The 15,713-nt window shown below is 41.4% G+C and overlaps 1 protein-coding gene across 2 annotated transcripts in view; it reads left to right on the top strand.

Annotated features, from left to right (window-relative positions):
- Nucleotides 1–15,713, top strand: part of ERICH6 (glutamate rich 6) — a 31,692-nt gene that overhangs the window by 9,840 nt on the left and 6,139 nt on the right. For both annotated transcript variants that reach the window (XM_045030151.1, XM_045030152.1), the window contains exons 6-15: nucleotides 267–342; nucleotides 2,219–2,334; nucleotides 5,063–5,125; nucleotides 6,441–6,499; nucleotides 6,601–6,717; nucleotides 7,637–7,738; nucleotides 7,818–7,975; nucleotides 10,725–10,792; nucleotides 14,123–14,280; nucleotides 15,225–15,310. In XM_045030151.1, the coding sequence (XP_044886086.1) occupies nucleotides 267–342; nucleotides 2,219–2,334; nucleotides 5,063–5,125; nucleotides 6,441–6,499; nucleotides 6,601–6,717; nucleotides 7,637–7,738; nucleotides 7,818–7,975; nucleotides 10,725–10,792; nucleotides 14,123–14,280; nucleotides 15,225–15,310 (1,003 nt within the window). The remainder of the gene's footprint in view (nucleotides 1–266; nucleotides 343–2,218; nucleotides 2,335–5,062; nucleotides 5,126–6,440; nucleotides 6,500–6,600; nucleotides 6,718–7,636; nucleotides 7,739–7,817; nucleotides 7,976–10,724; nucleotides 10,793–14,122; nucleotides 14,281–15,224; nucleotides 15,311–15,713) is intronic.

The following is a 15,713-nucleotide window of genomic DNA, read 5'->3' as shown; positions in this document are numbered from 1 at the left end:
ATGCAGCAATAATAATCCCTCAAAACAGATTCAGGAGTTAGTCCTGAACACGTCATCTTTTTTAACTAAGTAGAAAATTTCTGCTCTTAAGAAGCACCTTGTTATGGAACTACCATTTAAAAAGTAGCACGTGTTTTAGTTTGGATTTTAACACATACAGTTCTCTCTCATGAATCGAGACCAGCAGATGCACTGAAGAGTCTCTGTGTTTAATCATTTAGTATTGTTTGTATTGCATGCATAGACTAGTTTGTTGTGTTCAACAGGTACAAAAGGCCTTCCTACAATATTAGGTGGAATTAGAAGAGAAACTTGCTCTCCCTCATTACACAAGTTAAGCAGGTAAGCACATGCAAAATTACCACAGAACTTAATATGACTGGTTGGTGGTCAAACAGGATCATAAGCTGGGAAACTTAGAACCAGTGAGAAAAGCTACTTACAAATCTCCATTGCTTTCATTGTTTTTCCTGAATATAGTTCAAGCCTGCTTTTAAGATATAGGCCTTGTCAAAGGTTTTTGACAGCCACAGAGACTGCGGTCTTCTATTTATCCACAAAGCTGATACAGGATGGGCAATGGTAACATGGGCACTCTTTGAATAAGCTTCGACCTGGATTTGGAGGGAAAGTATCTGTGAGTGAAATGGTAGTTCATTCTTTATGTCCATCCTGTTTTGGCTTCTACTTAAATAACCACCAGGGGTGCTGCCGATTATTTGTGCTATGTCTGTCTGGTGGTTGTTTTTGCGAAGCCTGTTCACTAGGATCTGTACTAGGACCACCAACATATTTCATATACATTACTTGCTCATAGCTTTGAGCAAGCTAAAGCTTTCAACTCGACTGTTGAATTCACCTCTCCAAGGTAGTAGGACAGCTGCACTGTGTACTGGAAAAGGGAAGAGCTCTATGATGCTTTCAGTCTGTAAGGAACATCTACACTTAAAATGCTACAGTGGTGCAGCTGTGCTGCTATAGCACTTCAGTGTAGACCAGTGGTTCTCAACTCATGGCTTGTGGGCCTCTTGCAGCCCAATCAGCACAGAGCTGGGGCCCACGTGACATCCTCAAGGCCATACAGGTAGTATATATATTGTGTGGATGCAGCCCATATACGGCATAGAGAGCTGCATATGCAGCCCACAATGGTAAATAGGCTGAGACCCACTGGTGTAGACTCTTCCTGCAGCAAAAAGGAGGAGTTCTCCCATTCCTGTAGTAAATCCATCTCCCTTGAGAGGCGGTAACTAGGTTAATGGAAGAATTGTTCTGTTAACCTAGCATGGCCTACATGGGGACTTAGGTCAACTTAACCATGTCACTCAGGGGATGAGCGGATGGATTTTTCACACCCGAGCAACGTAGCTGGGTCAATCTTATTTTCTAGTGTAGATCAACCCTAATTTTAGATTTCGTGTTGTGCTTTAACTATATATTGGATGATATAGCTGATGTGGATTGTAATCTTCTGCATATGAAAGGTGTTGGAAATTAAGGGGATACGTACGTGGACTTGCAAATTTTAATTGCTGTTTAAAATTGACTATACTTAAAGTTGATAATTCTTCACCTACTGAACATTTTTTCCTTCCCCATGCTTGCATCTATTATTATGTTGTTTTTTAAGTTTGCTCATGAGTCTTGGGCCCTTGGATTTGATTTATAAATCAAAAAGCCATAGATACTTAACAGGGTCTTTGTGATCAGCTAGAAGAAGAGAAAAGTCAAATATTGGAACAGTGAAACCTTGATGGTGGAGCACAGGAATTTTAAATGCTGGTTTAAGTAATCCTGGTTTCCCAGACTTGACATCTTTCATCTCAGTTCTTACCATGGAAGACAAGAATTTTTGTTTTAAAGTATTTAATGTATAAAACAAACCTAGTGTTCATTTACATGCTTCTTAATGCTTTGAGAGAGAAACCAATCTGAGATTTTCATAGTTTAATCTCTAAGGCCCTTTTTAAAGGACATTTTCATTGTCTAGTCCATTGGAGACCTTCAGAGACTGATTTGGTTGAGTGTAAGTCTATAAATCTTACAGATAGCAAAAATAAGTTTCTAGGCCTTTAGTCCTACATACATGTGTTACTCTAAATTCTAATAATGTATTAAACACTCAAGTTGGAAAACCTCCTGCTTGAATAGATTTTCAAAAGCAACTTCTTTGCAGCTACCATACATGATTAATTTACAATTTGTATTTTACATGTAGGGAAAGAAAAACATCTGATAATGTTGATCACTCAACTCATGAGAAACCTTTAGGAATTTCAGTGTCAATGCAGACGGAAACAAGCTGGATTTATGAACATATGTACAGAAAAACCAGTAAGAAATGGCTTTGCTAGTTCAAGTATCTGTTGCTTACTGTATAAGAGCCAACTTGTGTAGTAGTAATTGCACATTTATAGCATTTTTCTTCTAAGGTGCCTAGTAACCAAGGATTTGTGTAATTCCTTATTTTACACAAGTACTCTTGTGTAAACTTGACACAGAAGTCAAGTGACTTTCCCCAAGGTTCTACAGCAAGTCAATGTCAGAGTTGGGAACATAACCCAGGAGAGCTCCTTTCTATAACCACTTAGGATGATCAGATGTCCTGATTTTATAGGGAGAGTCCCAATTTTGGGGTCTTTTTCTTATTTAGGCTCCTATTACCCCCTCACCCCCTGTCCCGATTTTTCACACTTGCTGTCTGGTCACCCTATAACCACTAGATAGCACTTCTTCTAAATACAACTATTATTAAACATGTGACATAATGTTCAGCTAGTAAGAAGAATACCCAGCAGTCTGTGGGGGAATGCTCAGCAGATAACAGACCTAGTTGTGTACCATATCCCTATGGAAGATAACTTTCAAAGCCTCTAAGTAGAGTTGAAAATATATGGCCTCTTTCCTTCTGCTGCTCAACGGAGTCATCCAAATTGGACCAAATGTTAGAGAGGTGGATGACTGGGGTAATATCTTTTATTGGACCAACTCCTGTTGGTGAGAGAGACAAGCTCTTCTTCAGATCTGGGAAAGATACTCAGAGCATCACAGCTAAATGCAAGGTGGACAAGATTGTTTAGCATAAATAGTTAGCACATATTGTAAGGGACCATTCAAGGTAGAGTGACCCATTAACACCTCTGCAGTCACAGTACAAAAAGAGGGGGTTAGTGGATTACAGATTTCTGTTTAGTCCATGATTTTTAAGTATCTGAAGTAATGAATTTAAGCTCCCAGGCTCATCTTTTGAAAGTGTTGTGCAGGTTGCCATTGAGGATAAGGACTGATAGGTCAGATATAGAGCGATCGCTGTGTGAAAAGTGTGATAGGATGTTTTTATCATTTTCTTATTTCAGTTCATTCAAGAGTATAGTGATTGTCTGGTTTTACTCACATAGTTATTGGGACATTTAGTGCACTGGATGAGATACACCATATATTGTGATAGGCATGTGCAGGATCCATGGATCTGGAAAGGTATGTTGTGGGGAATGTTGATCATAGCAGTGAAGATATGTCTGCAGGTTTTGCATCTGTTGTTCTGGCAGGGTCTGGTGCTGCTTTGAGTTGGTGTGTCCTGGTCTGACGATAAGCTTGGAGAGGCGGGGGCGTTGTTTGAAGGCCAGAAATGAGGGTTCAGGAAAGATTTCTTTCAGGATGGGGTCCCCATCAAATATTGGTTGTAGTTATTTGATGATATCCCATATAGGTTCCAGTCTGAGGTGTAGGTGATAACTAGGGGTGTGCGGTTGGAGGGGATTTCTGTATTGAAGCAGGTTCTCTTGAGGTATTTGGGTGGCCTATTCCATGATCGAATCTACTTCTCTGGTGGAGTGTCCTTGTTTGGTGAAGGTGGTTTTGAGTTTAAGGTATATATCCCGGACTTTCTCCTCAGAGCATATTCTGTGGTATCTGAGTGTCTGGCTGAAGATAGATTTCTTGTTTGGGATAATGATTGGATCTGTGAAGGTAGGTGGGGTGATCTGTGGGTTTCTTGTATATAGACATCTGTAGGATTCCATTGTTGAAGCTGATTGTGGTGTCCAGGAAGCTGATGCTGGTGTGGGAGTGTTGTAGAGATAATTTAACGGATGGGTGGTGGTTGTTGAAGTTGTGGTGGAAATCTATGAGGGAGTTCAAGCCAACAGTCCAGAGGATGAAAATATCAATGAGTCTCAGGTATATCATTGGTTTTGTGGTGCATTCATCCAGAAATTCTTCTTTAAGGTGGCAAATGAAGAGGTTGGCACATTGGGGAGCCACCCTAGTACCCATGGCTGTTCTCATGGTTTGGACAAAGTGTTTGTTGTTGAATATAAAAATATTATGGGTGAGGATGAAATGGACGAGTTTGGCAATGTGGTTGGGGTGGATATCTGAGGGTTGTCCATTGTCTTGTAAATATTTGAGGCAGGCAGCTCTGCCGTCATTGTGAGGGATGTTGGTGTATAGGGAAGTGACGTCCATGGTGGCAAGGATGCTGTTCTGAGGCAGGTGGTTAATGTTGCAGAGTTTGTAGAAAAAGTTGGTTGTGTCCTGAAAGAAACTGGCTCAATGGCTTGTCTCTAAATAAAATATATTACCTACCCCCCTTGTGTCTCTAATATCCTGGGACTGACCTGGCTACAACTACACTGCATCATCCAAATGTTATCTGCAGTGTTATTGTAGCTGTGTTGGTCCCAGGATGTGAGAAAGACAAGGCGGCTGAGCTAATACCTTTTACTGGACAACCACTGTTAATTGGGATATCCTGTACAAAAGGGCTGCTCAGTTAGACTTTAATGGATACTTATTTGTAAAATCCAATGCAAACACATTGCAAGAGGAAATACTGGAGACAAGATGGAGCATTGAATGCCTGGGGCCTGTAGTCTCATAGCACCACACCACTATATTAAAGAAAGGCTCGTCCACAGTGTAGCACTCAATGTATTTTGGTCTCCCTCCCTGGTGTTTCCTCTCCTCCAGCTCAGCATTCCCTGCAGCTCTTTTCTTTGACGAGATCAAACACACTGTCAAAGCTTGGCCACTGCCTATGTTGACTGTATTTTAATTCTAGTTCAGAGAAAGACTGAAGAGCTCAAGAAAGACAGCATTCACATCGCTACTGCTGCTGGAAATGGTAAACTGATACCCAGAGGAGCTGCTTCTGCTTTCCCTCTTGGAGGGCTGCATTCAATTCTGGACACACTAATACCTATTAGATAGTGACAAAGGCCAGGGAACTCAGAAGAGAGCAACACAAATGGTTTGGGATTAGACGGCTTGACCAGATTAAAAGAACTAGAAGTGTGGCTTCTCTGAGCCAGAACGGGGGGATATGACTTGTTGCAAGATTGTGAAGGTTGTAAATAGCAAGGTGGAAGGTGAATTATAAGGGGTGGCACAAGGAAATATAACTGAGTAATGGGATTCGTTGTGACTGGATGTCAGGAAAAGCTTCCTCCCAACCATTTCTACTGGATTGGGAATAGCTGTCTGAGGGGAGTGGTGGAAACCCCTTAATTTCGGATATTTATGTGTAGACTAAAGGCTTGTCTACACAGGCAACCTTAAAGCGCTGCCGTGGCACAGCACTGGGAGAGCTCTCCCAGTGCTCTTAAAAAAACAAAAAACAAACAAAAAACCACACACACCTCTACAAGGGCCCTGCACCCGCACCTAAGGAGGCCTCGCTCCGGGGGTCTTCAGCAGCATTTCGGTGGCGAGGGGTCCTTCGGTACCGCAAAAGACCCAGAGCAGACCCCCCCGCCACTGAAGTTCCGCCAAAGCCCTGGACCGCCACCGAGTATTCAAATCGGGCCCCACGGGTCATAAAGCCGGCCATACTGACATGTTACAGTGCTAAAACTTGCTGCGCCCAGGGGAGTGTTTTTTCACACCCCTGAGCGAGAAAGTTGCAGCGCTGTAAAGTACCAGTGTAGACAAGCCCGAAATATAGGAAACAATCTTGCACTGGCAGAGGATGGATTAATAGGAGTTTCCCCATCTCTAGCTTCCAATCTCTTGCTTCTCAAGACAGCAGAGGTGGGAACTGCTTTAGACACTATAGCTCTGATCCAACATTTCACTTAAGTGCTTAGATTTAAGCAGTGAGCAGTCCTGTTGACTTCAATGGGACTATTCCTTGTTTAAAATTAAGCCTGTGCTTTACTGCACATGCTTAAGTACAGTATGGGATCTAGGCCTATATGTCCCGTCCCCGACCAAAGCGGGGAAGGGCTTCACACTGATGGACAGCAACCCTACCAATGATTTAAGAGCAGTGTGTTGATAAGCTCCAAAGATGTTCCAGCTAGGTGGCATGTGTTAAGGAAGGGGAGGGGAAAGAAGGGGTGTTGAAAAGCCAGGGAGGGAATTCCTCCCAAGATGCTAGGAAGAAATGCTCTCCTAGAACACAACGCCTTCCCTAATTAATTCTCATTGCTGCTATTCAGATATATATGCAGTGCTGTCACAAGACCTCAGCAGTTTAGGCATTTTGTGCGACATGGAGGTATGGTTCTCCAGTCCCTACAATTATACATTTTATTCTTAACAATTTTCCCTCTGAAAAAGAGCTGACTCTACATTGAATTTGCTGTTTTCAAATTTAAGTTTAATGAAGACTTCATAAGGCTGTTTGAAGAATCTCTACGCACACTGTCCCATATTGGGCCACCAACTATTCTAGCATATAGGCCAGAATCATCAAGAGAAGGCCTGGAGATACAGGTGATGTTTCTTTCTGCTACATGGTAGTGTGTTTGTAGTAACCCCCAAGAGCCACAGGAGGGGAAAAATGAAATCTGTGTAAGATGCTGCCATCTGTCAAACTCAACTTGCAAGGGTTTCATTAGCAGTGAGGCTGTCATTCACCAGGGCATTGAAATGTGTAATCCATGTACCAAAATACATTAGACTGTGCAAGCATCCCACACTATTTCATGCTGAGGATATGTTTCTAGGGTAAAAATCTAGTTCTTTCACTAAAACTGAGATATACAATCTTATTTTGGTTTATGCATAATAATGCATGCACAGTACATAGTTCTGGGTACCCAAAAGTGGTATATGTTTATCTAATAGAGACAACACTGCTTCAAAAATAAGACAATGACCAAGCAATCTAACTATCATTCTGTAAGGGCTGGGAGCTGGAAGCAGTGTTCCAGAGACCAGAGTTTCTCTTGAAACACACCTGATCATTTATCTGAATTTGATCCAGGGCGTTGGAACTAAGAAACACCTTGTGAAATAAATAAATAAGCAAGCAAGCCACAGGGGAAGGAGGAAAAACGGTCTCTGAAAATACTTTTTGCCAGGAACCCAGGCAACAAAAAATTTGCAACACTGCCCAGGCTCCTCTGTCACCAACTTTGCAGGAGCTAGACGGCTCTTCAAGATCCCTAATGAAATACACTGGATAACTTACAGTGCTTGGCAATCTCCTTAGAAAGTAAAAGTGAGCCAGTAGTCTTCGAATTGGCATGCTAATCAGCTCAGAAGCTTGGTTGTGCATACATAGACTGGAGTAAAGGACTTTAAAACATGGCGGTTTTGAAGGTGCCTCCTTTACCTAGAATAGGAGGATTATAGAAACCTCACATTACCGTGCAAATCCTTGTTTTCCTCTCCCACGCCCCCACTGTAGGTAGAAGAGGAATCTACTGCAACATGCGAGTACTGTGGCAGCTTGCTGAAATTATTTCCTTCCTATGAAGATCTTGACCCAACCTCTGAAGATTATGAATCAGTAAGCGATTGGAAAGAGTTAACAAAGCTTCTCCACGAATCACCCCCTACTGGAGTAACATCACTGCTTTGCTTTTCAGTTTTTCTGTTGTGAGCAAAATCAGGATCTTTATGAGTACATCATTACTGAAAAAAAGATGTATGAGAATGCGAGAAATCAGTCAATCTCCATTGACCCTCATGCAGCCCACGGCAGTGAAGTGGACAGGCAGCAAGCAAGGGAGAAAGAATATCAAAGGTACCGTTTGCTGGTAAAATATAGCGAACTTCGCAGTTTGTTCTTTTCGGGAACAACATTCTAACCTGGGGGAGACAATGCGGAGAAATTCAAAGTATAGCAAATGGGAGTAAAAAGAGAATCTGCACCAGACAGGGGAAATACGTGTCAGGAAAAGTCCAGAGAGGGCCTGGTCAGCATGTGTTAGCACATGCCCCACTTGCACTGTCTTCTAACTTATATTAGTTGCATCTTTGGCTTTAGTAAGCTCCAGAAAGTAAGTGAAGCCAGACTCCTAATCACCAACTGACAGTGTTTAGGGCCTAAGTCTTGCCCCAAATGCTTAAGCCACATTTTTCGGTGAGATATGGATTTTGGATGCCTTTGGTTGTGGGGTAACCAAACTGAGATACTTCGAAACCCACTTGTCAGGGGCTGAATACTCGCAAAATGGACATGTCTTTGGGTTGTGAGTGCTCAGCGTTTCTTAAACGTTATATTGGGTGTGTGTGTTTGTATGTATGTAATGTGTAATATATCAGGTGAGTCCATGGTGTCAAGGTGGCAGTGAAGATCAATGGCAACTGCCCTGAAATCCCACATTATTACTACTTAGAGAGGTCTGTTTAGAGGGATTTATTAGATTGTTTTATCATCAAGTGATACTTCTAGCAGTAGCAATACAGAAAAAAACCCCAAACCTTTCAGGTATGCAAGACAGACAGATAATGAGAAAACAGTAAAAGGTTTGTCTGTTCTCTCCAAACTCCATCTCTACCTACAGTAGCAACACTATCCTGTACTATCAATCAAATGAAATGGTGACTTTATAGAAATTGCTCCTTCCTTAAAGAAAGAGAAAAGCAAAATAGGATGGACCTGCAGAGTGGTAGAAATAGGCTAATGCCAGTACTCAGTGGTACAAATATAATTCTTAGAGAAGGCATTGGTAGAGCCTTTTTCTTGTCCAAGCTGAAAGATGATAACCAGATAAATGAATTCTAACCCTCTGCACAACTAATGAGTAATAAAAAGATTATCTGGATAGTGATATCCCCATTGCAGTATGGACTAGTCATCCATTTTACTGCATATCTTACTGTGCATGTCCAGTTTCTTGGCCCTTAAAAGGAAGCCAAAAGCCAGTGCAAATATCTGGGCCTACTCCATAAACTTAAAGAACAAAAATAAAGTGCCAGGGGAAATGTTAAGAACATTTCTATCCCTAAATGCTCAGTTACAGTAGGAGTTCCATGTACTCCTATAATTTATGTACCACTATTGTTGGAGAAAAACAGAGTTCTAACTTTCAGGTTGGGTGCAGCAAGTCAGATACTTTATTATCTCTAGCAATTGTGTGGCGGGAGAGCGCTAAACTGGTCTCTCTCTAGGTAAACAATGACAGCAAGCATTTATACCTTTGTTACATATAATAATGAGCAACAGCTGCATTTTGTTTATACATAGGTCATCCTGATATCTTATTTTTCTCACCTCTATTTAGACTATAGTCTACATTCCATATGTAACACAAGGTCACAACAACTTCTCACACAGTTCTTTCCCACTCGCCTCACACAATCCTCGCTTCTACAAATCTCGCGTTATTAGGGTTAAGCTAGCCTGACTCTTGCTAACAGAGACTGTCATGCATTGAAATCCCCTTCAAATCCCTGTCAGTTCTTTCTCTACTTCCACACTATAATGTAAGTATATTGCACTGTGTACCAAATTTATAATGTATTTGGCTTAATTTTAAACTTAGATAAAGAGAATAACATCACAGAATAGCATTAAATAACAGCCCCCAATTATCGGTTTTGTTTCTTCCTAATCTATTCTTGCCATGGCTTGCCCAGCATTGGCTATTAGGAGAGATTCTTGAGCAGACTTTAGAAGTATGTTTAGCCAGCATAACATACCTGGAGCTGTGCTGGATACAAAACTGCAAGAGAGAGGCCATTATTTTCTGTATTAAGAAATCTGCGTAGTGCGGATAAATTCCAGTCATTCCATCTTGAAATCCAGTATCCCACTGCCCTAGCTGTTTAAAAATATGTTGCACATTCAAAGGCTGGGTCAGCTTGTCAAGATAGCTCATGGCAGTGTAGAAGTCTTCACCATGAAATAAAAATCTGTCACATAGCCTGTTAATTTAGGGCTCATGAGACTTCACAGACATTCAGCGCAAAATAAAACTAGATCTTCTGACTCCATCTTTTATTGGACTGAGTTTAGGAATTCTTTCTTTGTTTTCCAGCTCATCAGCGTTACTGGCAGAATTTTTGTTATCATTTTATCACCACACTGAATATCCTCATATGCAAGAGAGGAAATTTCCAGCTCTGCCACCATAACGCCATATTCTGCACTTTTCCTTATGTTCTGTCAGAATATCAGCTACAGAATATCCATTAAAGAATCTTGCAAGATGCCAAATCTCTTCTATACAAGATGCATATTTACTAATGAGCTAGAAACTGTAATGTTTGCAGAGTTGGTCAAACAATCAAGTAACAGTCAAATTTTACGTCATACAGTAATCTATAAATGGGCCCAATTCCCCTTTTGTGCACAGATTTCATAGTGGCATCATTTTACTGTAGCCAGTGGAGTCACTTGCAGTTGCATAAGTAAGAGGAGAATCAGGCCCAAATAGCTGTCAAACAGCAGCTCACTTGCATTACTGCTGCAAGGACATTTGAATTGCACTTGTATCTTTTGAAGAAAGAGGTTTGGAATTTATGTCCTGTATGTTTTTGCTTTATAGGCAACAGGAAAGACAAATAGCAAAACAGTTTGCATTCATGGCAGCAGAGCAGGCCAGCTTCGTTGAATGTGAGTTAGATTTTTTTTTTATTGTTACAATGAACTTCAACTGAAAATTTGTGCCAGAGTTGGAATGGGCTTTCTCACTGGATGTGGATTTCAATGCCTGCTCTCTAATTTATTATCAAGTGCGCCATGCCTTTTACATTAAGGTGGCTCCTAGCGTGAAAAAAGAAACAGGCACAGCTGTGTTACACAGTTACACAGGGTGGGGTCTCTCATTCAGACTTCAAAGGCTTATGCTTGAACTGTTTGCTTTAATATACAATTTTACACACACACAAGCTACCCTAATAGAACATGAAGGTTGCAAAGTCAAGCCCTGAAAAGTTAGGAAATGCCAGAATTAAGGTTGCCTGCACAATCTTCATTTGGCCTCTTTGCACATATGCATGATGACAGTCTGTCATTACAATTTTTCACAGGATCATGCTTCATTCAGTGCACAGGATGGGTGGTGCTCAATTCACGAGAAGCTATTCACACATTTTGTTTTATCCTCATTGTACAATGTGTGGTCCTGAGCCTTATTTGCTGCACATTATTCAGAGTCTCTCCTGAAGTGAGAATTATTAATTTTCTCATGGGCTCATCACTGTAGTGTCTAAGTGCTTCACAAATATTAACTTGTCTTCAAAAAACTCCTGTGGCCTGGGGGTTGGTATTATCCCCATTTCACAGATGAGGAACTGAGGCACAGAGATTAAGGTAAAAAGTATACACTTATTTGGGCACCCAATTTGAGATGCTTAGGACCTGGTTTTTCAGTGTACTTATTCTGTAGCACTTTGTGTATTCAAGCACAACTCCCATTGACTTCAGTTGCAGTTGTGAGTGCTCAGCACTTCTGCTAATTGAGCCCCATGGTCTCAGCCCAAAAGGAAGAACACACAATTAGTGACCAACTGTGAAAAGTTTGATTTAAGTGACTTGCCCAGCATCACCTAGAAACTCTGTGGCAGAGGCAGGGATAGAATCCAATTCTCCAGGATCACGTTCAACTGCCTTAATCATGAGATCATCCTTCCTCTTCCTGCAATCTCCAGCCTCATTTCACTAGAGAGCTTCCAATTTTTTGGGGGGGCGGGGAGAAGTAGGGGTCCTACAAAAAACAGTTTCCTTCACTGCATAGCCCTGATTTATCCTCAAAGCAGATCTAGCCTGTGCATTGAATGAGATGGGTCGGGGGGGGGGAAATATGTGATCATGTAATTAAAGACTGTATCATAATACATATACACCAGGGGGCCAAATTAATGGAGCAAAGTAACCTTAACTCTGGCATTTCCTAACTTTGTAGTGCTTGACTTTGCAATCTTAATAATTTTCTTTTAATGTAGGTTGTGTGTGTAATGTCCTAGGATTTGAAAAAAGCAAACTGAAAAAAATTCCTTCATGTGGCATCATATTGTCACCCATTTGGGTCATCAGCAGGGTTGGAACCTTTGGATTCCTTTGCACAGACCTCTGTCACTTGAGCTGAGTACTTGATAGCATTAGAAGTCTGGGTTTCACAGAAATTTGTTGACAGAGGAATGGTGAGATTCAAGAATCCTGATTTTCATTCTGGACTCTGAAAGTGACTGTGCACTAGTGTGCACAGACTCTTATGCCCTCTGCCCCGTCTTCTCTTCCCCACCACTGACTCCTTGTCCCAATCCCATTCTCCTTCCCTACCCAGTCCTACTCTCCATTCCTCTGGTCTATCAGCTCAGTTTGGAAAGGACTGGCTGGGCAAGAGGACAATCTGTCTTTCACCTTCAATGATAATTGGGAATCATTTAAGAACACCTTAGCAGGTGACCAAAATATCAAAATTGAGGAAGGCGGCCGTGCTGGGTAAAAAACCTGACCTGGTTTAGAGGGGAAGTAAAGACAGCTAAAAAAAATTATATGCAACAAAGAAAGGGAAGTAGATAGGAATTAAATAAAATCAGAAGTTAGGAATTGTAGAAATTTGATAAGGGAAGCAAACAGACACAAGGAGAAGTCTGTGGCCAGAAGAGAGTTAAGGACAATAAGAAGAAGTTGTTAAAATGTTAGGAACAAAAAGAATCCTGACAATGGTATTGGTCTATTACTAGATGGAAATGGAAGAATTATCAATAATAATGCAGAAAAGGCAGAAGTATTCAGTAAATATTTCTGTTCTGCACTTGAGGAAAAAAAAGATGATTTAATCACATCCGGTGATAACAATCTTTCCATTCCATTCCACTTGTATCTCTGGAGCATGTTAAACAGAAGCTACTAAAGTTAGGTCCAGATAGCTAGCTCTTTTAGAATTCCTGGATGCATGTTGAGAGCTCACTGGATCATTAATACTGCTTTTCAATAAGTGTTGGAGCACTGGGGAAGTTCCAGAAGACTGGAAGAAAGCTAATGTGCCATTTTTGAAAAGGGTAAACAGGATGACCTGGGAATTATAGGCCTGTCAACATTGATCCCAGGCAAGATAATGGGAACCACTGATCATTAAAAGAGGGTGGGTAATGTAGTAAATGCAAATCAACATGCATTTATGGAAAATAAATCCTGTCAAACTAACTTGATATATGTTTTTGATGAGATTACAAGTTTGGTTGATAAAGGGAATAGCATTGATGTAATATACTTAGACTTCTGTAAGACGTTTGACTTGGTATTGCATGATATTTTGATTAAAACTAGAATGATATAAAATTAACACAGCACACATTAAATAGATTAAAGACTGGCTAATTGTTAGGCCTCAAAATGTAATTGTAAATGGCGAATTTTCATTGAGTGAGTGTGTTTCTAGGTGATCCCGCAGGGATCTGTTCTGGGCCCTACACTATTTAACATTTTTATCAATGATCTGGAAGAAATCTTGCAGAAGTCACAGAAATTAGGGGAGTGGTAAATAAGGAAGAGGACAGCTCTGAGAGGAGGGAGCATGCCCAGTGAGGACAGAATTTTCAGAGATTTTAGCTGTTAAGCTTTAACAAATCTCTACAGAGACTGTGAATTTTTCAAATGCTTATAACTTGGGCAAATTTGGGCAGATTTCCACAGGTATGGCAAAATCCACATCCTTGACACAAAGGCCACCCTTCCAGTGCCTGCTGCAAAGGAAGTAGGAGCCAGAGCATTTCAGAGAAAAGGTCTCAAGAATGTAACAACTTATTTTTCCAGTGGCCATTTCCAAGCCAAGGCAGACACCCAGCATGGAGAATTTCTGCCCAAATGGTTGAAGTTTGCAAGTTATAAGCAACTGAAAACAGGGTCCTCTAATGAGAAATGTTGGGCGAACTTAATAATACGTGGTGCTACTAGCGCCCCACCTATAAATATGTAACTCTTTTCTTTTCTCCTTAGATTCAAAGCAACTCAAAACCATTTCCTACCTGCTCTCCCGTGAGCCACCCTCTCCTGGAGGCTGGACTCTCATGCCTGATGAGACAGTTGAAAGAGTAGAGAAAGAGGAAATTAACTACAGTATTACTTGCTGTGACTTTACCATTGCGGGTGGAAAGGTAACCGCGCCTGTACTTTCTCTGTGATAGATCCCCACTCTTGGGTCTTACCCTTCCAGAGTGACATTCACCTCTGTGCACCAGGCCATGCACCTAAGAAGGGCCTTAGTGGGACTTAAATGATGTGTCGGCCTTTCACTGCCTCTGGTCATTGGGGTGAGTTTCACCCCCAGTGTGCAAGAGGCCAGGAACTCACAACACTGAGGAGTTTAGAGAGCTGCTCTCTCCACCCTCCACCATGTTCTTGCCCACAGGTCTGTGTCAGTTCCTCTATCAGAGAGACAATGGCCAGCAAAGGAGCTTCATCCATTTGCTGCTTTCCCAGCAGCCATTGGGACAAGTTTAGCAACTTAAGCTTTTAGTGTTTCTTGACAGTCAGAATCATGCTAATTTCCTTTTCTTTTTGCCTTTACCTGCTAGTCCTCTCCATTTTAGCTTGTGTCTGAAGTGGGAATACAGGGCAGTCCTTCTCTTGAGGAACATGAGCTGTACCACGTAGCAGGGGAGCAGGATCTAGTAATGAAAGCACTAGGCCAGCGGTTCAGGAGATCTGCGTTCTAATCCTAGAACTTCAAACCTCTGCTGCTTCCAGGAGCTGTGTGGAGTGGGACAAGCCCTAGACCCCGCTCCCGGCAGGAGCTCGAGGGCCGGATTAAAACATCTGCAGGGCCGGATGCAGCCCCCAGGCTGTAGTTGGCCCACCCCTGCCTTAGATTGTAGGGTCTTCAGGGCACTGATCCAAGTAACATGTGGAGGTTGAGTGGCGGGCGGGGGGAATCAATATCAAATTTTTTAACCGCAAGCTAAGAGACAGGCTTTCCTGCAGTGGGTATAACAAGGCTCTTAAGAAGATAAATACATGAACAACTGGGCAATTGTGCCTTTAATAGTGAAGTTTATGTGAAGATTCAACTCATCATTTTTTTCTTCTATTTAATATGTAGCTAGTGAAGCGACTGTTCTTGGAAAAATACTACAAACACGGAGGAAAGTTCCTTACCATATTTCCAGATGGTACAGCACAATTATTGTATCCTTCACAAGGCTCATTTACCTGAGCAGTCCAGAAATTTGATCACATTTTTAAAGATTAGTTCCTTTTACCTCAGAATAACTTGATGTATCACTCACATTTGCTACCGCAGCCCAAACAAATGCTAATTTTAAAAAATTGATTTAGATTTTCAAGACCAACTAGTGACACCTTCAGTGGCCCCTGATTTTCAGGAAGGACTGAACATCTGCCCTGTGAAAGTCAGATCCCTTCCTAGTGTCTCAAGTTATGCACCTAAAGATTACTGCTCACTTGACAATTTAGGCTTTAAATCTTAACTAGTATTTTTATGATGATAAAGGCATGTTCTACAAATGATGCCAGTCTCAATCTGAGAAGTTCTATTCCTGATGACCAGAATAACTCCTCTTTTCTCCAA

The sequence above is a fragment of the Mauremys mutica genome, chromosome 9 (genome assembly GCF_020497125.1).
Source record: "Mauremys mutica isolate MM-2020 ecotype Southern chromosome 9, ASM2049712v1, whole genome shotgun sequence".
Taxonomy (NCBI): domain Eukaryota; kingdom Metazoa; phylum Chordata; order Testudines; family Geoemydidae; genus Mauremys; species Mauremys mutica.
Note: the sequence above shows the minus strand (reverse complement) of the source record. Positions and strands in the feature narration are given on the sequence as shown.